This window comes from Denticeps clupeoides, chromosome 5 (assembly GCF_900700375.1).
Source record: "Denticeps clupeoides chromosome 5, fDenClu1.1, whole genome shotgun sequence".
Lineage (NCBI taxonomy): Eukaryota > Metazoa > Chordata > Actinopteri > Clupeiformes > Denticipitidae > Denticeps > Denticeps clupeoides.
Window position 1 is genome coordinate 4,625,718 of NC_041711.1, and position 19,081 is coordinate 4,644,798.

The 19,081-nt window shown below is 45.6% G+C and overlaps 1 protein-coding gene and 1 pseudogene across 1 annotated transcript; one reads left to right on the forward strand and one right to left on the reverse strand.

Annotated features, from left to right (window-relative positions):
* The window catches only part of LOC114789832 (serine/threonine-protein kinase 3-like), a 55,841-nt pseudogene extending 45,141 nt beyond the window's left edge, over positions 1 to 10,700 (forward strand).
* Positions 10,701 to 12,192: 1,492 nt separating this feature from the next.
* Positions 12,193 to 15,452, reverse strand: kcns2 (potassium voltage-gated channel modifier subfamily S member 2). The gene has a single exon (XM_028980786.1). It carries the CDS (start codon positions 15,053 to 15,055, stop codon positions 13,634 to 13,636), a length of 1,422 nt encoding a protein of 473 aa, XP_028836619.1. The 5' UTR covers positions 15,056 to 15,452; the 3' UTR covers positions 12,193 to 13,633.
* Between the last annotated feature and the right edge of the window lie 3,629 nt (positions 15,453 to 19,081).

Sequence of the window (19,081 nt, forward strand, 5' to 3'; positions counted from 1 at the left end):
AACATAACTGTTATATCATAATGAAGTTGCTTGGTGACGTACTGCTGCCGGTATAAAAATTATTGTTAAAAAGTAGTGACTGTGGCTGCCTGATCTGAATACAGCGCCGCTCCGGGTAGGAGTTCGGCCTCATTCACACAGACACCACTGAACACCCTCTGAAGGCCATGCGAGATATTGCTGCGCTTTGTAGCTGCGTTTGAGATTCACTGCCGAATGCTTGACTCCGTTCAACATTCAGCAGAAATTGACACAAGTTCATTTAACATCATCCAAAAGCCCAGCCAACCAGACTGGTGGTCGGTGTTCAGTCCAGGCTCAACTGATGCCATGAACGGCAGAAAAAAGCCTGATTCAGACGTTTGTGTGAATTTGAAAACATAATGTGAAGTAATGTTGAAAAATTGATGAGATCCATCGATAAGTATAATTGAATCGAATCGTGAGACCAGTGAAGGTCTCACGATGGTTATAAGCCATTATACACCATTACACCTCTGGTTATAAGCCATTATACACCATTGCTGAGTGTTCTCCTTGTCTGAAATGGAGGGAGGTGTAACTGTTGTTTAAAGCCCATTTGGGCTCTACATATTCCTTCGTATGACCAATGCCAGTTGTTCTTTACAGTACATCAATATTTTTGTTTTGTAATGTTTATATTAATATACTTTAATTTGCATTACGTTTTTTGCCAAGAATTAAAATCACAATATGTATTTGTTGACAGAAGATGACAGATGGTGCCACTGAGGTGCCACTGAGCAAAGCACCGTTGCTCCCCACTGCTCCCCGGGCGCCTGTCATGGCTGCCCACTTCTCACCAAGGGTGATGGTTTAACTGCAGAGGACACATTTCCTTGTGCGCACCATGTGCTGTTCCATGTGTATCACTTCAGTTTCACTTTTTTCAGTATATGGTGAGAATTACAAGTATTATCATCTGTTATTATCATCATGAAGCAACGTCCCCGTCTAGGGGTTGGGAGACATGACAACGAAGGAGAGGGATGCGTTAGGCGGGAATACACACGTACCAGGCCCAAGTGAAATATTGTGCTTTTATTTACAGTGAGAAGAGAATAACCAACCAAAACCTAGATGTACAACCCACAGCAGGAAAAACACGCCATAAAAGGAGAGACTATACAGTTTAACCAACAACACTGGCCACTGTGACATGCAACAAAGGCTTTTGGCTAAGTTCTCTCCAACACCCAAACTCGCTCCTCGCTGTCCTCCTCCGGCTCCACGACAATGGGCCCCGTCTGGCGACTGGGGTTGTCCTTGAGTGCTCCTGTCTGATGGGTTGATTGGCAGACTGATGATGAGGGAATAGGTATGTGGAACAATCAACCCCAATCTCCACCGAGCCGAAAAGGGAAACACACAAAACACCCCTCACGCCACACTACAGCCCAAAGGACGTAACAACATTCACTTATTCTTGTTTTGACCACTTTTTTTTACGTATTTCTTTTGCATTATGTGTATCTTCTTTTGATATTACTTCCTTTTAATCTTCTATTCTTGATTTTGCACTTGACCTCAATTTTGTTGTACTGTTGTACCAAGTATGACTGTACCAATGACAATAAACTTTTAAAACTAAACTTTATGCAAGAAAATTCATTTTTGCGCGAGTACTCATGGCATTCACACTTGTGGCTATAGAAATTGTTGTACTGAGACAATTAATTTTATCGCTTGACTTCAGTGCTCCCAGTTGATAAAGTATATTAAAAACAACATGAAATCACATCATAGGAACAGAAATTGTTTCATCGTTTGCGAGGAGAGGCTAATTCCAGAATTATCCGGCTGGAACCTTTATAAACTGCGGATGAAAAGCTTTTCTAATTTATACATTACACCTCGATTTGACAGAATAAATGACTTTTTTTTTTAGATATGGTTATGTTCTTTTGTGTGAGGATCTCATACAGACCCGGTTTTATCCCTGTGTTTCGAGCATCGTTTTCTCCATACGTCCTCACATCGCACCCGCTGCATTCACCAGCCTCTCACACCTCTGTCCAATTTACATGAGAACCTGCGGGGACCTGAATAATGCGTTCTGCCAGGGACGTTCAAAGGGTGCAAAATCAATTACTGTCCCTTTGCTGCTGGGTCACCAGGGGTTGTCACAGCACTGGCATTTGTTTGAGGAGGTTATTTTCGGTCACTAAAGCACGGGGGAAGACGGAGAGGGGGCGAATTTGTTCTCGGCGTTCATGGTGTGATGAATATGAATCCTTATCTTGAGCAAATAACATGCGGCCAGCCCAACATCCCAAATGCCTGGGGCGCCTTGTCTCGAGCAGCAGATCTTGAACGATGAGCTTTCGGAAATGCTGGAGAGTGTTCCAGAGCCCTCCGCCTGAAACGACGACCATTAGACTGAGGCGAAGAAGAATGAGGGCTGTCTGGTGCCACGCTTCCACTCCCGGAAACGGAGCTGCCGTTTCCTGCGCCGCTGCCACACGAGCTGCCAAACGGCGCTTTTCTGGTGCCTACCAGCCTGTCCTTCGAAAAAAGGCAATTCACGTCTGAGTGAGTTATGTGTGGGGAATAACACAGGTAGTCAGAGTGGAGTGTGTGTGTGTTCTCCTCTTTTCTTATTTATTTCCACCATCATGTCCTGCTCCCACAGTGAAGGTGAAACGCTGTACGGAGCCAGGTTGTAAGCCCCATGCTGCTAGGGGGGTTGGGTCAGGTTCCCAGAATAATGACACCAAAACAGGAAAATGTCTGTCCAATCTGGCCCTGCGTCCACACGGAGGCGCCGTTTCAGGGGAATTTTCGGAAACCGGAGTGAAAACACGTCATGCATACAACAATGGCGGATAACACGTTCGTGGTCTTGCTCCAGCAAGGTTGCACGTTTCTAATGAAACGACAAGGCTGCAGAACAACAATGTGTTTCACTCACTATGGAGGAGAACAAGACGAGAGTTACAGTGCCACTCAGGTGGAGGGGGTTCTCCACGTCTCCATGTGGACGGCGGTTAAGGAAGCGGCCCCGTAATCAGAAGGTTGCCGTTTCGAATCCCGATCCGCCAAGGTGCCACTGAGGTGCCACTGAGCAAAGCACCGTCCCCACACACTGCTCCCCGGGCACCTGTCATGGCTGCCCACTGCTCACTCAGGGTGATGGGTTAAATGCAGAGGACAAATTTCACTGTGTGCACCGTGTGCTGTGTTACTGTGTATGACAAGTGACAAATGACAATCACTTCATTTCAGATGACGCTCCCGTGTGGACGCAAGTTTTCTTGAAACTGAAAACCCATTTCAGAGAAAAGCGTACTGGCGTGGGCCGCGCCTCCGGGTTAATCTGAGCAGTACAGCCAGTGCTGTGTACAGGCGGTACTGTTCCAGTCATGTGTTGATGGATTGTCCGCAGGTCGTCAAATCAATGGCCAGTCTATTTTTGGTTGGTGGCTGTAAGTGATTACTTGGTGAGCGGTAGTAAATAAATTGGTAAATGGCTGCATAAAACAAAACATCAGCATCAAAATGTCAGGCGGCGCGAAGTAGAATGAAAGTGCTACATCTTACTGCAGAATCGATATATTGCTTGTCTCTGGGACACGATGGACGAGATGGGCATCTCTAATGACATGTCTGTGGTCCAGTGTGACTGATCCTCCCTTATCCCTGTTGGCCCTCTCGGTCACTGGTAAATGCTAAGCTCAGGCGTCGTCTTCCAGCACGTGTTCAGCCGCAATCTCAGAGGAAATCATCGAATACAACCTCAAGGGAACAGTCTCTTGAAACTTTACTCGGTTTCTTGCCACCATCATTCATCCTCTACCATTGAATTTGTAACTCTGGGGTCTCCAAACCTGGACCTACTCAGCTCAGATCAGGGGTCGGCAACCTTTAACACTCAAAGAGACGTTTGGACCCCGTTCTCACTAAAGAAAAAGCTCCAGTAAATTATTTTTGACAGGTAAAATGAAGATAATTTTTACTTTTTTGCTATGTGTAAAAAAAAAAAAAAAAATAGGCTAGTTTGTAGCGAAATTTAATTGATGCAATTTATGCAAGAAAATATTTTGAACATTTAGAATCTGAGTTGAAGGTCTTTCAAATGAAATGAAAAGCCAAACTTAATATGAACTGATTTCAAGGGTGGCCCCTGGCTTCACCTACCTGGTGTTGAAAATCTTGAAAAATGTAAAGTGATTGTCACATGTGGTACACAGCAGCACAGCACACGGTGCACACAGTGAAATTTGTCCTCTGCATTTAACCCATCACCCTGAGTGAGCAGTGGGCAGGCATGACAGGTGCCCGGGGAGCAGTTTGTGGGGACGGTGCTTTGCTCAGTGGCACCTAGGCGGGGTGGTGGGCATAAACGCATATATTTTGTATTTTGAATGACAAAAAAGAAACACATTGCATTTAAATAATCTTCAAATTTCAAACCACAGTCATTAAAAAAAACTACAGATAAAAATAACAGAGTTAAATCATTATTTATTTTCCAAAGCCACCGGGAGGCGCAGTGCAAGGATCGCCGACCCCTGGCCAAGACCGTTCCCTGCGCTGCAGCTGCACGTGCGATACGTTCATTAAGGAACCCGCTTAACTGATCTTCCATTAGTAGCTGGTGTCCATTTAGAGTCAGGGCCGTACAGAAAGCCCCTCGCCCTCCCAGAGCTGCTCATCAGCATGTAGGAGGAAGTGGGCCAGGCTCAACTCCTGTAATTACCGTTGCATTAAGCGGAATTCCTCGCGGAGATGAGGAGCACTTTGTTCTGCGCATCAGGAAGCAGGTGGATCGGAAAAGCAATTATCCTGCAACGGCGCTGCGAAGACCTTCCATTAAATAACAAACTCAGTCATTTTCCAAATTGATCCCTGAAGTATTGTCATTTTCCGGTTGCACACAAAGTGAAGTCTGAAAGTTTTAAGGCTTTTACTTAATAAGTGGGAATGACAGAGTGTGGGAGCATCTGCCCTGTAAACAACCTTCCAGAGACTGGAATGATATTCAGTATTAATAAAAACGTGTTTTCCTTAGTGAATGGGTCCACTATTTTGATCAAATCAGATGTTTTGTTTTTTTTTTTGTTCTTCAAAAAGAAAAAAGCCATCTGTGCTTGGACACACACACACATTCACACTCACGGCCCCAAAACAGATTCTGTGTTGACCTGTGGGAATATTCGGTTTAATAGAAAGACTAATTATTCCACTGCACAGTCCACAATATGAATATGTAGCAAGTAATATTTTTTACACTTTATTTATAATGCTTTTTGATGATTTGTGTTGCTGCCGTCATGTTCAATGTGGTCTTCATTTCTTTTTCAATTCAAGCATTTGGTTGAATTGAAATGCATTCTGTCCTATTGTAAATATAATATAAATTTGCAATTCATTTTTTTTATTGTGGTTGGAATCTGGGACCCCACTGTACAGCTTATTGTCAAGATGTAATTTGCCTTATTACATTTTTTTTACATTGTTTAATGTATTTAAACCTGCATTATACTGTGTCTCATATGGTCTCCCTTTCCACCATTAAGGCTCTTTACTTTTGGTTTGGGTCTTGTTGCAGATTTGTCTTTATTAATAGACATTAATAAAAGTCTCATGCTTGCATTACTCTCCCCCATGAGACAAGGTATCGTTCCTGCTCAAAAGGCATCAGATTCACTTTATCTTGGAAATACGTATTTCCAGCTTTTCTGCGCTGCCACCATCAGAAGACCTTTGTGTTCTCCAACAGATCCTTCTCAGTGCATCCTGCCAATCTGGCCCGGCAATGAGGAAATCATGTGCACACGTCCCCAGACGTGCCACACTCCTCAGAGAGATTTCACTCCGGTGTCTGGCGTGACAGCCCCGCCCCGCCTGCGGCACCTTATCTGCCAGGACACCTGCTCACCAGCCTCCCTGAGCCTCTCCCCTGGAGCAGAGCACGGAGCCGAGTTCCACAGTAACTCTGATATCATGGCGTTTGGTTCTGTAGCCTGCGAGTGCTGTGCTAGCGCGCATGCCTGGGTTTGTGCTGTGAGGCTTATTAGGGGACCTGAAAGCCGCGCAGCATGTCACAGGTCGACTGGCAAACGTTGCGCTTAGTCAATACTTATCCTGGGGGTATAATTGAAGGGCAGGAGTGAACAGAATGTCAAAACACTTGTAGCCACCTGATGCTTGAGGCTGCGAGCGAACAGACCTGCAGCCAGTAGTATGAATATAGATGCACATAAACCACTGTTATTGTGTGATGATTGCAGCCAGAGATCATTTCTGCCCTGCATTGGCATATGCGTTGATGGATGCTCAATATGTTTAGATATATATCAGGGTCCTTCGTGAAAGCATATGAGGAAATTCTGCCAAGCAGAATATTCCATCATTGTGAATGTAGGCTTATTACTCAGCCTGCAACACACGCCATTGGGCTGTATGGTGATATGGAACATCAAGCAAGGTTTCATCATTAATTGACTACTTCCCATGTTTAAAGGTGAGCGTGAACCCTGGGAGTCATGAGCGTGGCTTTTTTTAAAGCAGATAGTAGTCCGCACTGTCTTTTTATATGTACAGTACAGGCCAAAAGTTTGGACACACCTTCTCATTCAATGTGTTTTCTTTATTTTCAGGACCATTTACGTTGGTAGATTCTCACTGAAGGCATCAAAACTATGAATGAACACATGTGTAGTTATGTACTTGACAAAAAAGGTGAAATAACTGAAAACATGTTTTATATTCTAGTTTCTTTGCTCTGATTCCTGCTTTGCACACTCTTGGCATTCTCTCAATGAGCTTCAAGGGGCCTAGCAGTTGATGAAACGAACCCGTAATTTTAATGTTGCTGGTTAGAATCTTGAACCGTCCCCACACTCCCCGGGCATCTTTCAGGGCTGCCCACTGCTCACTAATGGGTGATGGTTAAGTACAGAGGACACATTTTATCGTGGCACTCTGTGCTGTGCCACAATGCAAACCCACTTACTACCATTGTGTCCCTGAGCAAGACACTTAATCCTGAGTGTCTCCAGGGGGAAACTGTCCCTGTAACTACTGATTGTAAGTCGCTCAGAAGGTTGCTCAGTGGCACCTCAGGCCACTGAGGTGCCACTGAGCAAAGCACCGTCCCCACACGCTGCTGCCCGGGTGCCTGTCATGATTGCCCACTGCTCACCAAGGGTGATGGTTAAATACAGAGGACACTTTTCGTTGTGTCACTGCATGCTGTGCTGCAGTGTATCACAATGACAATCACTTCACTTTCACTTTCACTTCACATTGACAATCACTTCACTTTAGTAGCTCTGAAAATGTTCAAAAGTGTAAAACACACAAATAATAATTGTGAAATGTGAACGTGGCAATAATTTCATTTGATTTCAGAAAAAACTTACTGAACTGCTCTGAAATGGGTGACTGGCAGCCTGTGTGCGTCCAGCATCCGTGCCCACACTTCCTGTGGGCCTGTACTCTTCCAGTAATTTACTGAGCGAAACACACGGTGCTCACCACCACCTCTGTTCAAACGAGCGGGAACATGAACAGCGAACGTTTCTCCCTTTTGTACCTTTTTCTGCAGATGAGCCTGTACCGCTGGCGTAGGCCCTGGCTGTGATTGGCGGGATCGAAAGCAGTGATGGAAAAAGGCAGGGCGGTCTGTGAAGGCGCGTGGGTGCCTTTTCCCATTAACGCCTGCCACCCACTGTTCTCCAGTGGCTCTTGGATGCTCTCTCTTGCTTTTACTTTTTTTTGTTGTGATTTACAGCAACGTACTCCTTCGTGCCACGGGGATGACTGCAGTTTGTTGTAGGACCTGCTGTAGTGGAACTGTCGGTGTGGCAGAGAGCAGAACTCGTCTAGTCTGCTTATTCTTCAGATGTGAGTCACGAAAGCATCATAATGGGATCATATAGGCAATTCATGGTAAAAACCCTGGTAAAAACTATGAAATATGTTGAAATAGCTGTGTAAGAAGGATTTAAAGTTAAAGTGAAGTGATTGTCACGTGCGATACACAGCAGCACAGCACACGGTGCACACAGTGAAATTTGTCCTCCGCATTTAACCCATCACCCTGAGTGAGAAGTGGGCAGCCATGACAGGCGCCCGGGGAGCAGTGTGTGGGGACGGTGCTTTGCTCAGTGGCACCTTGGTGGATTGGGATTCGAACCAGCAACCTTCTGATTACGGGGCCACCACTGCCCCTTCCTTTTCTCCGGATTAATAACCGCTATTCCGTAGTGGAGCGCTGTGTTGGGGAATTTTACTCGCACTACGTCTAATGAGATAACAATTGCAGTAATTAGCGAGGAGGTAAACTCCTGTTAGGGGGTAAACCATTTGAAATGGTTCATTTCACGTTTCTGAGCAGCAGCCATAGTAACGTTGACGCGAGGCAAATTAATCAGGGCGTACGTTTTCTAACGGTGAAGATTACTCCCGTAAAAAACTGAATATTATTGGAAAATCCCAAAACCTGGATCCAAAGGAATTTTTCCTGTGTGTGTCTGCATGAAACTGCACAGGAGAGTTAGAATGATGCGGCGTGAAGATGACAGTTGATTTCCATATAGCGCGCTCCCCTTAGTGTTTGAGAAAGGTTATCTCGGGATCCTCTCACACCATCTCGACAGGATGCTGGTAGCAGATGGTCCTGGGTAATAACGCGAAACATCGCTGCTGGTAACAGACTTGAATCTGTAGATACAAATGGCCAGAAGGTGGGATGAGGAAATGTGTGTGACTGGATCTCTGTTATTTATTCAGCTGCCGTCGTGATTTATTCATGCGTTTTGAATAATATTTTTATTGGACCTTAGTGCTTTGTTACACTGCATTATTAAAATTGGATGCCCTGGGTGTACATCTTATGTATGTCTCGTCATCTTTCAGTTTTCTCCTCTTTAATTCACACTCATAATCCGACTGCTCTTTCCAAATTGCCTCAACGAACAGGACCATTTTTCTAAAAAATAATCCAGAATTCAGCCTGTGGTATCTCAGTTTGTCATATACCTCTGTATGTGTGACCTGACTGCACCCGTGCAAGGGCTGCTGGGATGCAATCTTCTGCACGAGTGATGACTTTGCCCGCTCAGATCTTTTATTCAGTGGATCTATCGGGCGACAGGAACGCTGCTGAATTCTTCTGATTATCCAGCGAAGTTCAAACAGCTTCCTCCTGTGGTGTCTGGTGTCTTCCTTGAAGATGAATGTGGCCTGTAATGTGTGGCCTGATGGTTTTAGGCTTCTAACCTTGAAGTGTCTCAATGTTTCTCTGTCTGTCTGCTCCCCAGCTGAACAGCCTGCCTTTCGAGGAGCTCCAGACGTGCCTAAGTGCACTTGACCCTATGATGGCAACGTTACACCACCAAGAGGCAGCCCATTCTGGACACGATTGATGCTAAGAACCAGAGTTTCTGAAAAGCCTGGATCAGCAGCACTGTGCAATGGCTTCGAGAATGAGATTCTCCGGTTCCTCATCACCAAGTCCTTTCTTCACCCTGGGAACCTGAGTCTGTTTTCCTGAGGAAGGGATTTCACTTCATCCCAAACATTTACATTTACATTTACATTTATCAGACGCCCTTATCCAGAGTGACTTACAATTGGTAGATAGAGGGACAGTCCCCCTGGAGACACTCAGGGTTAAGTGTCTTGCTCAGGGACACAATGGTAGTAAGTGGGATTTGAACCTGGGTCTTCTGGTTCATAGGCGAGTGTGTTACCCACTAGGCTACTACCACCAAACAGCAAGATGCAGTGGATGCAGTGGAAATTTTAAGAGTTCTTGACAACATCAAGGGGGCATTTCTATGACTTTCAATTAAAAAAAAGAAATGTGAAGAAATATTCTTAAATAAACATCAAGCTGCTGTGTATTTCAAGGAAGCCGTCTCCCATCCACATACCTGTAGGTCTTCATGGGTTTGAAATGATGTTTCACCTGGACTTTATCCTTTTTCATATTTCTAATTCAAAGATATTTTAGATATAGATATATTTTCTTATTCAAAGATGTGGGTTAAAAATGCATGCTGTTCTAACACACTGGTGTTATAAATTGCACTTTTCATTGAAAAGCTCTGACTTCCCCATTGATAATAAACATTTTTACTTAATCCAGAAATTGAAAGAGAAGATTTTAAACAAAATTCATGGATTAATTTGTGAACAAACAGATCAACTTTTCAGTTATGTGACATTCCGCCAATACAAATCATATATTTCCCATATTATAATGTCCTGTTAACACAATTACAAGATAATATCATTATCTTTATTATGCTGAAATGCATGACTGTGCTCTCGATTTTGTCTCTATTTTCTCTTTTTCCATGTGGATCCTGTTATACCGTTCATAATACTGTTTGATAAATTGTAATTTAAACATCATAAAAAAATTTCTGAAAGTTGTGAGGGTAATATTAAGAAAGAAGTGAACATTTTGTATGTGATGTTGGCAGATGAGGCAGAAAAAAATGCCGCTTTTGACCAGAACTAAATTGTGACGGGTGGACGGCTGGATCATAGTATCTTCTAATCTTCAGCTCTTGTGAGATGTTTGTGGCTTGCAATGGTCAGGACATAGCAAATATTATTCTACAACCTTCTTACTGGTCTTCTGCTTCATAGGCGAGTGTGTAACATTGTAGTAACATTGTCAGTTTTACTTCCAGGCCGGTAAAGCGTTTAAGCAAAGTTAATATAAAGACATCTCATTTACAACATTGCGTTTTTGTGCTGAGATAAAGCTTGTCATTGCAGATTGAAAGGTCTGGAGGAAAATTGTAACCTGTGTGTATTACAGCTTCTGGTTGTCTTCTTCCAGGAATGGCTTCTACCATCTGAAGCATAAATAATTTTATGTTTTATGATAATGTCATAGACTTACAAACATGTGGCTGGGCAGACTGTCACGTCCAGGTGCTACTGGTGCCGGTTACCCTGATTATTGGGTCCTGATCATTTGTGGCTGTTGCATGTTACTGGGTCTTGTTTTCTGTTTGTTTTTGGCCATCGTGCTCTTTTATTTTCTGCTTAATAAATAAGAGGTTCCTTTCAAAATATCATCCAAAATGACAAGGGCACACACAAAGACAAGTAAAAACTGGACATGCACACCCGACCCAATGTGATGAGCCTTTTCTTCTGCCCATGTGCTGTGTATTCATTTTATTAGAGGCATGTTTGCTGAAGAAGTGCCCTTGGATGCTGTGTAAGAAGGATCAGTCTGGCATTTCTTGGATTCTTTTCATTAAACGTTTGTGTGGTGGAGGGAGCTTGAAGTAATGGTGGGTCTGCTTATCACTGCCATGAGTCGGGCAGGTGCACTTCTGAATGTTAGGGGTCATTTTACGCTGAGCTTTCAAGGACATTGAGAGCCTGTAAAGATGAACCGAAGCCTTACAAACAAGCAGAAAGCGTCGCATATATAGCAACATGGCTGAGGACCCTGGTATCGATTCTCATGTCTGCAGTGGTTTGATAAAGATTTGATAAACAACCACATTTTTCCTTTTTTATCTTGCAATCTTGAAATTAGGTGACGTTAAATAAAATTGTATTTTAGCCTGCTAACATTTGAATCGTTAACGGGGTGGGGCCACAATGCATCACAGTACTGTGGACCCAATACTGTAACAGATGTAAAGCATGTTCATCTCTCTTGATTATTAAAAAACACAAACTTACCTTCGCTCCCCCCAAACATCCCGGTTTGTATGGGTTTCTGTTGTATGGGCAGTGATGGCCTAGCGGTTAAGGAACCGGTAAGTGCACCGGTTCGAATCCCGATCCGCCAAGGTGCCACTGAGGTGCCACTGAGCAAAAGCACCTGCGCCTGTCATGGCTGCCCACTGCTCATTCAGGGTGATGGGTTAAATGCAGAGGACAAATTTCACTGTGTGCACTGTGTGCTGTGCAGCTGTGTATCACAAGTGACAATCACTTTGCTTTTTTTTTTTACTTTTTAACTGGTTAGATATTATTGTGACTCTTTAATGTTCCTGATTTGTTGCTAGGTTACTAGAAACTAATTATTAATAAAACTTGTAGAAGGAAGAACAACTTGTATTGAACTTGAACAAAACTTGAAAAAGTTCTATTTTAGAAACCAGTGACCACTTGATTCGTCAAGGTTATGGGAGAAAATCGCAGAGGGGATTGCTGGGGATTGACACAACAACATGAACAATATTTCTTTTAAAAAGGGGGACTTTCCTTTAATGACGCTTCCTTACAGATACAGTGCAAATTTTGGTACACGTAAAGTACAACAACTCAACATTAAGGCTGTTAGAACACCAAGTATGCAGGAACACCAATGCAGGACCACACTTGACACTGGACGCGTCTCCTGCAGGGCTTGTAACGTCTGTGCCCTGTATGCTACAGGTTTTCCTTAAAAGGTGCCGGATTAAAGGTAACACGGATACACATTTCATTTCACTGACATGAAGAACACCGTCGACAACGAGGCTGAAGGAAACCACTGTAGCTATCGTGGTACGTCCTGCTCTCCACATATTGAAGCCGTTTATTCATGCAGCACTGCGCCAATGCACATTTAAACAGAGGTTCACCAACAGGCCATTCGGAAAGACCCCGGGGGGGGAAGGGGGTCTTCGGTGTTGCTGGGTTGCCAGATCGAGAATTCGACCGGGTGGGAAGACAATTCCGCACCGTGTGCATGCAGGGCAGCCGTTAACAATCCAGATAACTCGTACGAGTACGACATCCCAGATAATTGTCAACGTCAGGGACTATAAAGATATTTTATGTACATACTCCTCAGCACACGACATGGTTCATGCACATCTACTATTACATAGAGGCTGGGAATAAAAAGTGCACCAGATTATCAGATACCGTTTAAAATCGATGTCTTTTTTTTTTTCTTACCTGGGTAGCAAAAAATTAATAATGAGGACCAGTGAAGGCCAGAAAATGGCTGAGCAGAACAATGAATATTATCAATCGATCTGATTACTTTGAAGCTGACTTTGTTAAAACTGTTGTGATGTGATGAACCTAGAGCCACATTATCATGTTTTGATCATTTAAGAAAAGCAGAGTAATAAAATGGCAATTTGAAATTACATGAAAGTCCTATGTGTGAAAAAGATATTTGACATTTTTATAACTTTGGCCCTACACAACCACTACACATATAGGGGGGGCTGTAACAGAGGTGGCCATCCGTAATTTTACAGGAAGACTAAAACAACAATGGACCCATCTTGACGTCATCCTGTAAAATTATTACTGCAACATCAACAAGCATCAAAAACCCCCAAGAACTTAATTAGCCGAAGGGCGCGGTTTTGGCCGCTCTTAACATTGAATATATTTCGAGTTGATTATTGCACTAGCATTCTAGCACGGCTGTTCACGTGCACTTTTCATTGCCTCCTGTTCTGTTCATCTTTTGGTAATATCCCTGCCCTTCATTCAAAACCTACGTTTATTCGCCCATCCATTTATCCATTTGCTATTCCAAATATCTCAAGCCTCAGTCACAATGTTGCAATATTTTTCTGTAATATTTAGGCCAGGGGTGGCAAATTTGGGGCATCTGTGGTCTGTCCTTTCGTGTTTAGGCCAGCTTGGTGGCCTCCTCGGTGACGGGGACGCGTCCTCAGTGCAGGGACTCGTTCAGACTGTGCTCGCTGGGCGAGCTCCTGCTCATGTTGGACAGGCTGGCCATCAGCGTTTTCACCTTGTGCGCGTAATAGTTCCGGAGGTTGACGGAGGGCGCCTCCTTGATGCCCTCGTCGAAGTCACAGCTCCGCATGGCCACCTCCAGCTGCTTCTGCCGTTTGTAGAAGAGCGAGAACTTGTTAAATATCAGCGTGATGGGAAGCACCACCACCAAGATGCCCGCCAGGATGCAGGCGGAGGCGGTCAGCTTCCCCGCGATGGACACGGGCACCACGTCGCCGTAGCCCACCGTGGTCATGCTGACGGTGGCCCACCACCAGCACGCCGGGATGGTGGCGAGCTCGTCGTTGTCCTCCTTCTCCACCGTGTAGGCCATGACGGAGAAGAAGGAGACGCCCACTGCCAGGTAGAGCAGCAGCAGACCCACCTCCTTGTAGCTGTTCTTCAGGGTGGCGCCCAGGGAGCGCAGTCCGGTGGAATGGCGCGCCAGCTTCAGGATCCGGAAGATCCTCATCAGCCTCAGGACCTGCGCCACGCGGCCCAGGTTGGCCAGGGCGGGGCTGCTCTTGGCCGCCAGGCTGATCACCAGCGTCAGGTAGAAGGGCAAAATGGACACCAGGTCGATCAGGTTCAGCGGGTGGCGGAAAAAGTGGGGGAGGTCCGGCGCCACGGCGAAGCGGGCCAGCAGCTCGAACGTGAACCAGCCGATGCCGAGGTGCTCCACCATCTCGAAGCGGGGGTCCTCCTGCGGCCGGCCCTCGCCGTCCCGCGGCGCGAACTCCGCCATGCTGTTCATGCACATGGTGGCGATGGAGCCCAGCACCACCAGGATGGAGAAGAGGCTGATGATCCTGCTGGGGATGGAGTAGCCGGGGTTGTCCAGCATCAGCCAGATCCTCCGCCTCACGCCGCCCAGCGGCTGCTTGTCGAACTTGGTGGCGTCGTTGTAGAACTCCAAGATCTCGTCGAAGGAGGACGCGGTGCTCCCCTCGTCGCTCTTCTCGTCCCAGTCCTTCTGGTCGGGCTCGATCTTCCGGCAGTGGTAGGCGTTGCTGCAGCAGGAGTCGATGAAGAACTCGTTGATGCCCCAGTACTCGATCTCCTGGCTGAAGGAGAAGATGCAGAGCTCGGCCATGACGTGCAGGCGCCCGGTGTTGTAGAAGTTGAGCACGTAGGGGAAGAGCGCCGGGTTCCTGTCGAAGTAGAACTCCTTCTCGGCGTCGTCGTAGTCGTCGCACAGCTCCAGGACGGCGTCCCTCGACCGGCAGCGCAGCAGCCGCGCCAGGCGCGTCTCGGGGAAGCGCGACAGCGTGTCGGACGGGAGTCGCTTCTTGAAGCCTCCCACGTTGATGCGGATCGCGGCGTCCACGCTCAGGTCCTCCAGACTCTGGCCGGTCATGTCTGTGGGGAGGTGGACAGGGACACCAGACAATAGCCGACGCTCAGACGCGACGTCCCCTCACCGTGCCAGTCCGCCGGGCGACATTCGGTCACTCGAAACTTTCCCCACGCGAGAGACACCCACGGTCACGAACGTCGGGCGTCCGCGGCCACCCACGGACCCGGGGAGCTCCTCTTCTCCGTCACGTCGTCTCCGGCTCGGGAACCCCCTCCGCGCAGCGCCGCCGCGCAGCAACACGTGGGCTGCGTGGGGCGGTGCTGACGCGGACAGCGCCGATCTCCGCCGTGGAAACTTCCAGATACCAGCAAGTCCAGTAAAGAGGCGGATGTGGTTTTGCGTGAACCAAGTTTTATTTCTTCCGTACCGGCCGCAGAACCCATTTGTTTTAACCCACGCCGCGTTCGGTTCCTGTGGCGGAGGCGTCCCGAGGCGTGGCATTAAAATGTCATCGTTTTTTTTAACGTTCAGTTGCCACTGGAAAAAAAGGGACAAAGCTGGCAGCTGTGGTTGCCAGGGAAACACTGTAAAACAATAGAACTGTAATCATCATTAGGGAACGACGTGTCAGATTAACTGTATAGAATGTAACATTTTTTGCCAAATTGCCACGATCATTATGTTATTAAACCGGTTATGCTAGTGGAGTTAACTAACTAACTAACCCACGACGGTCCTCAACACTGGCAGTGACGTGGTGGGTCAGATGGAATTGTGGGCGTCTATCAAATGAACGCCCTTGATGGGCTCATTCCACCGCCTTCACAAATGAAGTTCTTAATCAGTTTAGAGCAGGGCACTGTGACAAAGGGGACCCGGAGGGCTCCACGCCCGGTTCCAGCACAACACAGTACATCTGACACCTTTTTGGTGGCCTAGCGGTTAAGGAATCCCGATCCGCCAAGGTGACACTGAGCAAAGCACCGTCCCCACACACTGCTCCCCAAGGGTGACGGTTAAATGCAGAGGACACATTTCACAGTGTACACCGTGTGCTGTGCTGCTGTGTATCACAATGACGATCGCGTCACTTTATCAGTTTACCTCCCGATCATATGATTGGGATCAAGGGATTTGTTTGATTTCTTAGTCACTGAAATTGACATAAATAATCAAAGCCATTATTGTGAGAAATATTCATATGGACATATGCAACTTGCGGTGACTCCCCCATTTGTCAGGATGAAAAATTTATTTGCATTATCTGGTGGTATCTTTTTTGGAAGAAAATAAGCCACATCGAGGCATTGCGATGGCCCTGATTTATTTAGAAGTACCCAATACAAATATCAAGGCAGCATTTCGCTCTCAATTCGAAGCCCCATTCGAAGGTCAATCTTTGAAAGCCCAGTTCCGGTGGTGAGCGTGATGGATGCTTGTGTCAGATTGTGTTAACTTGCTGTTTGCTTTGTTCTATAAGACGGAAATGAGTTGTGCTTCGAAATCCAAACCCTGTGGCAGTGGTCTGTCTTTTTCCGCCCGTCTCCCTCACATTCACGATTAATGAACCACTCGGGCATCAAGCTTCCTGATGGGTAGCTCATTTGGGCAAATGTAACTTTTTGGGTCATCTTTTTCTATTTCCCTCGAGGAAGAACGAAAACTGAAAACAGCAGAAGAGTGAAAATATAGATCTTTTCATGGAAGTTTTGACCAGAGACAATTTTTGAAATGTATAATGGGGATGCGCCACTGCTTCAGGTACTGAAAATAATAAAGGGGTGTCTAGAAATGGGACCGAGCTTCAGCAGTTTCAGACGGGTGTGGGTTATGAATTCCACACATTTCATACATCTATTTAACATTCTGTAGAATTCATAGCGTGCCATTACACATCATCCTGTGTAATGGGAGCAGAGGCATTGTTATGTAAATGTCCCATTATTATACATCTCCACAAATGAAATGATTAAAGCCCAGCCGGAGTTGTGAGCTTCAGGCCTCCCTCTCAGCTCCTGGGTTTCAGAAGCAAAGTGGCGTCTACACAAGTTGCGGCTTATAAGACATCAGTGGTTTGAAATCTAGGTCAGTTCAGATGCCGCTCACTCCTTCAGCTCCTCACACAGCTGGGAGCTTCTCGAGTGGGATTTGGTGTAAGTTGATACATGGTAGAATGCAACAATAAAAGCGATTTTTCACAGTTTTCCCAGGGTACAGTGAGCAAGAAAGAAAGATTCTTTGCACTAGTATGACACTGTTAATGTCTAATGTCATCCAAAATAAATAAGGAATGCTGCATGATTTTTGCTGTGCTAATATGACGAAAATCATGAACTGGTTCTGTGGTGTGAAGGGTGTTCCCTACGAGGAGGAACTCATCACGTTGCAGTTGTCACTTCAGAGACTTTTACTCCATTTCAGGTTTCAGTTATGTAATAAAGGTCTCCACTCCCCTTAGATTAGGACTTAGTGCATGAGCTTTGAAGAACGCTGGTGAAGTTCTTGCTGGTGTTTCCAGACCAGTCATATCCAGTGTCTGCAGGGTAATCTTGTTTTTCTTTATTAAGGACGATCGATTGGTCCAAATAAATATATATTCGTGTATCTAAACCAGCATCAGGTGGCCATTTCAGTACAAGCCCTCATTCCTGTGCATTCTGGCTGGTCTGAGGAGATGATGAACGTTCTGAACGGATTCGAGGGAGGTGGATGTGGATTTACTGAGGCAGGTAGGAAACGATACCCAGGCATGATACTCACACACACTTGTTAGTAGAGGGCCTCACGGTGCCATCGCGTTGCCGTAAATTACATCAGACCGGGGCCTTTCTCGGAATTTCAATATGAGGGTTTGCTGCTGACAGCCATGGCTCCACTACTCATACCTGCTGCCTTCACCGAGGACTGGCAATGAATTAAAAATTCATTTGCAAAGTCATTTTTAATGATTTGATCACTAAATGCATGTTTTATGAGTGCGATGTGTCCTCCGTGTTCCAGGCAAATACCATTTAATTGGCTCTAAACCGACACGCAGACATGAGATGACTGTGATGAAAATGTAATTTCCCATCTGAATCATTTGAATTGAGCCACGTGTTTAAATGGAAATTCTGTGCCCAGGGTGAATCAGCTCATTATTCCACAATGCACACAGTTTGCAGATGAAAGCACACCAGCAGCGTGTGTGTGAATCACTAATTTATCGCCGATTTATCTGTGCTTGTTGTGAATCAGTTGCTCCTCTGGGACCCTGGGTGGTCCTGACTACTTAATAATAATAGAGATAGGTGCATTAAATATTAAGTATAAAACAGAATGAATCAGAGTGCGTGTTTTTGGTCCTTCAGGGCTATTGGGGGCAGCGGTGGCCTAGTGGTTAAGGAAGCGGCCTCATAATCCGAAGGTTGCCGGTTTGAATCCTGATCCACCACGGTGCCACTGAGCAAAGTGCCGTCCCCACACACTGCTCCCTGGGTGCCTGTCCCACTGCTCACTCAGGGTGATGGGTTAAATGCAGAAGACACATTTCATTGTGTCACTGTGTGCTGTGCTGATTGTCACAATGTCAATCACTTCTCTATCACTTAATGGGGAGAGATGCTCTGACCACCAGATGGCGACTCCGGTGCAGCTCTACAGGCTGAGGGCATCACGGCTACTTCACGATTTAAAGCCCATGTTTGCATTCATACCAAGCCTGAATTTCAGTTTAAGAATGAATTTATTAGATTTAAACCTCAAGTGAAACATAATGTGTTTGTAGTGTAAGATACATTCACATCGTATTGTCAAAAGCATTATGTAAATGTAGTAATCGCTCATCAATTCTTAGTGTTTGGTGTCAAATGTGTACATTTACAAAAAGAAAATCACCATCATTTTAATTTCAGCCACATTAAAACAGACAGTCTTCTGCAGTCACTGTGTGAATTTGGTTCACCTCAGTGCTCTCAATGATGACGCAAACAGTGTGTGTATGTGTGTGTGTGTGTGTGTGAATTCTCATTTATTGTAATACTTTAAACCCCATTTTTGAAATTCCATCTAAAATAGGTAACAGAAAAAAAGTATACACCCATAGGA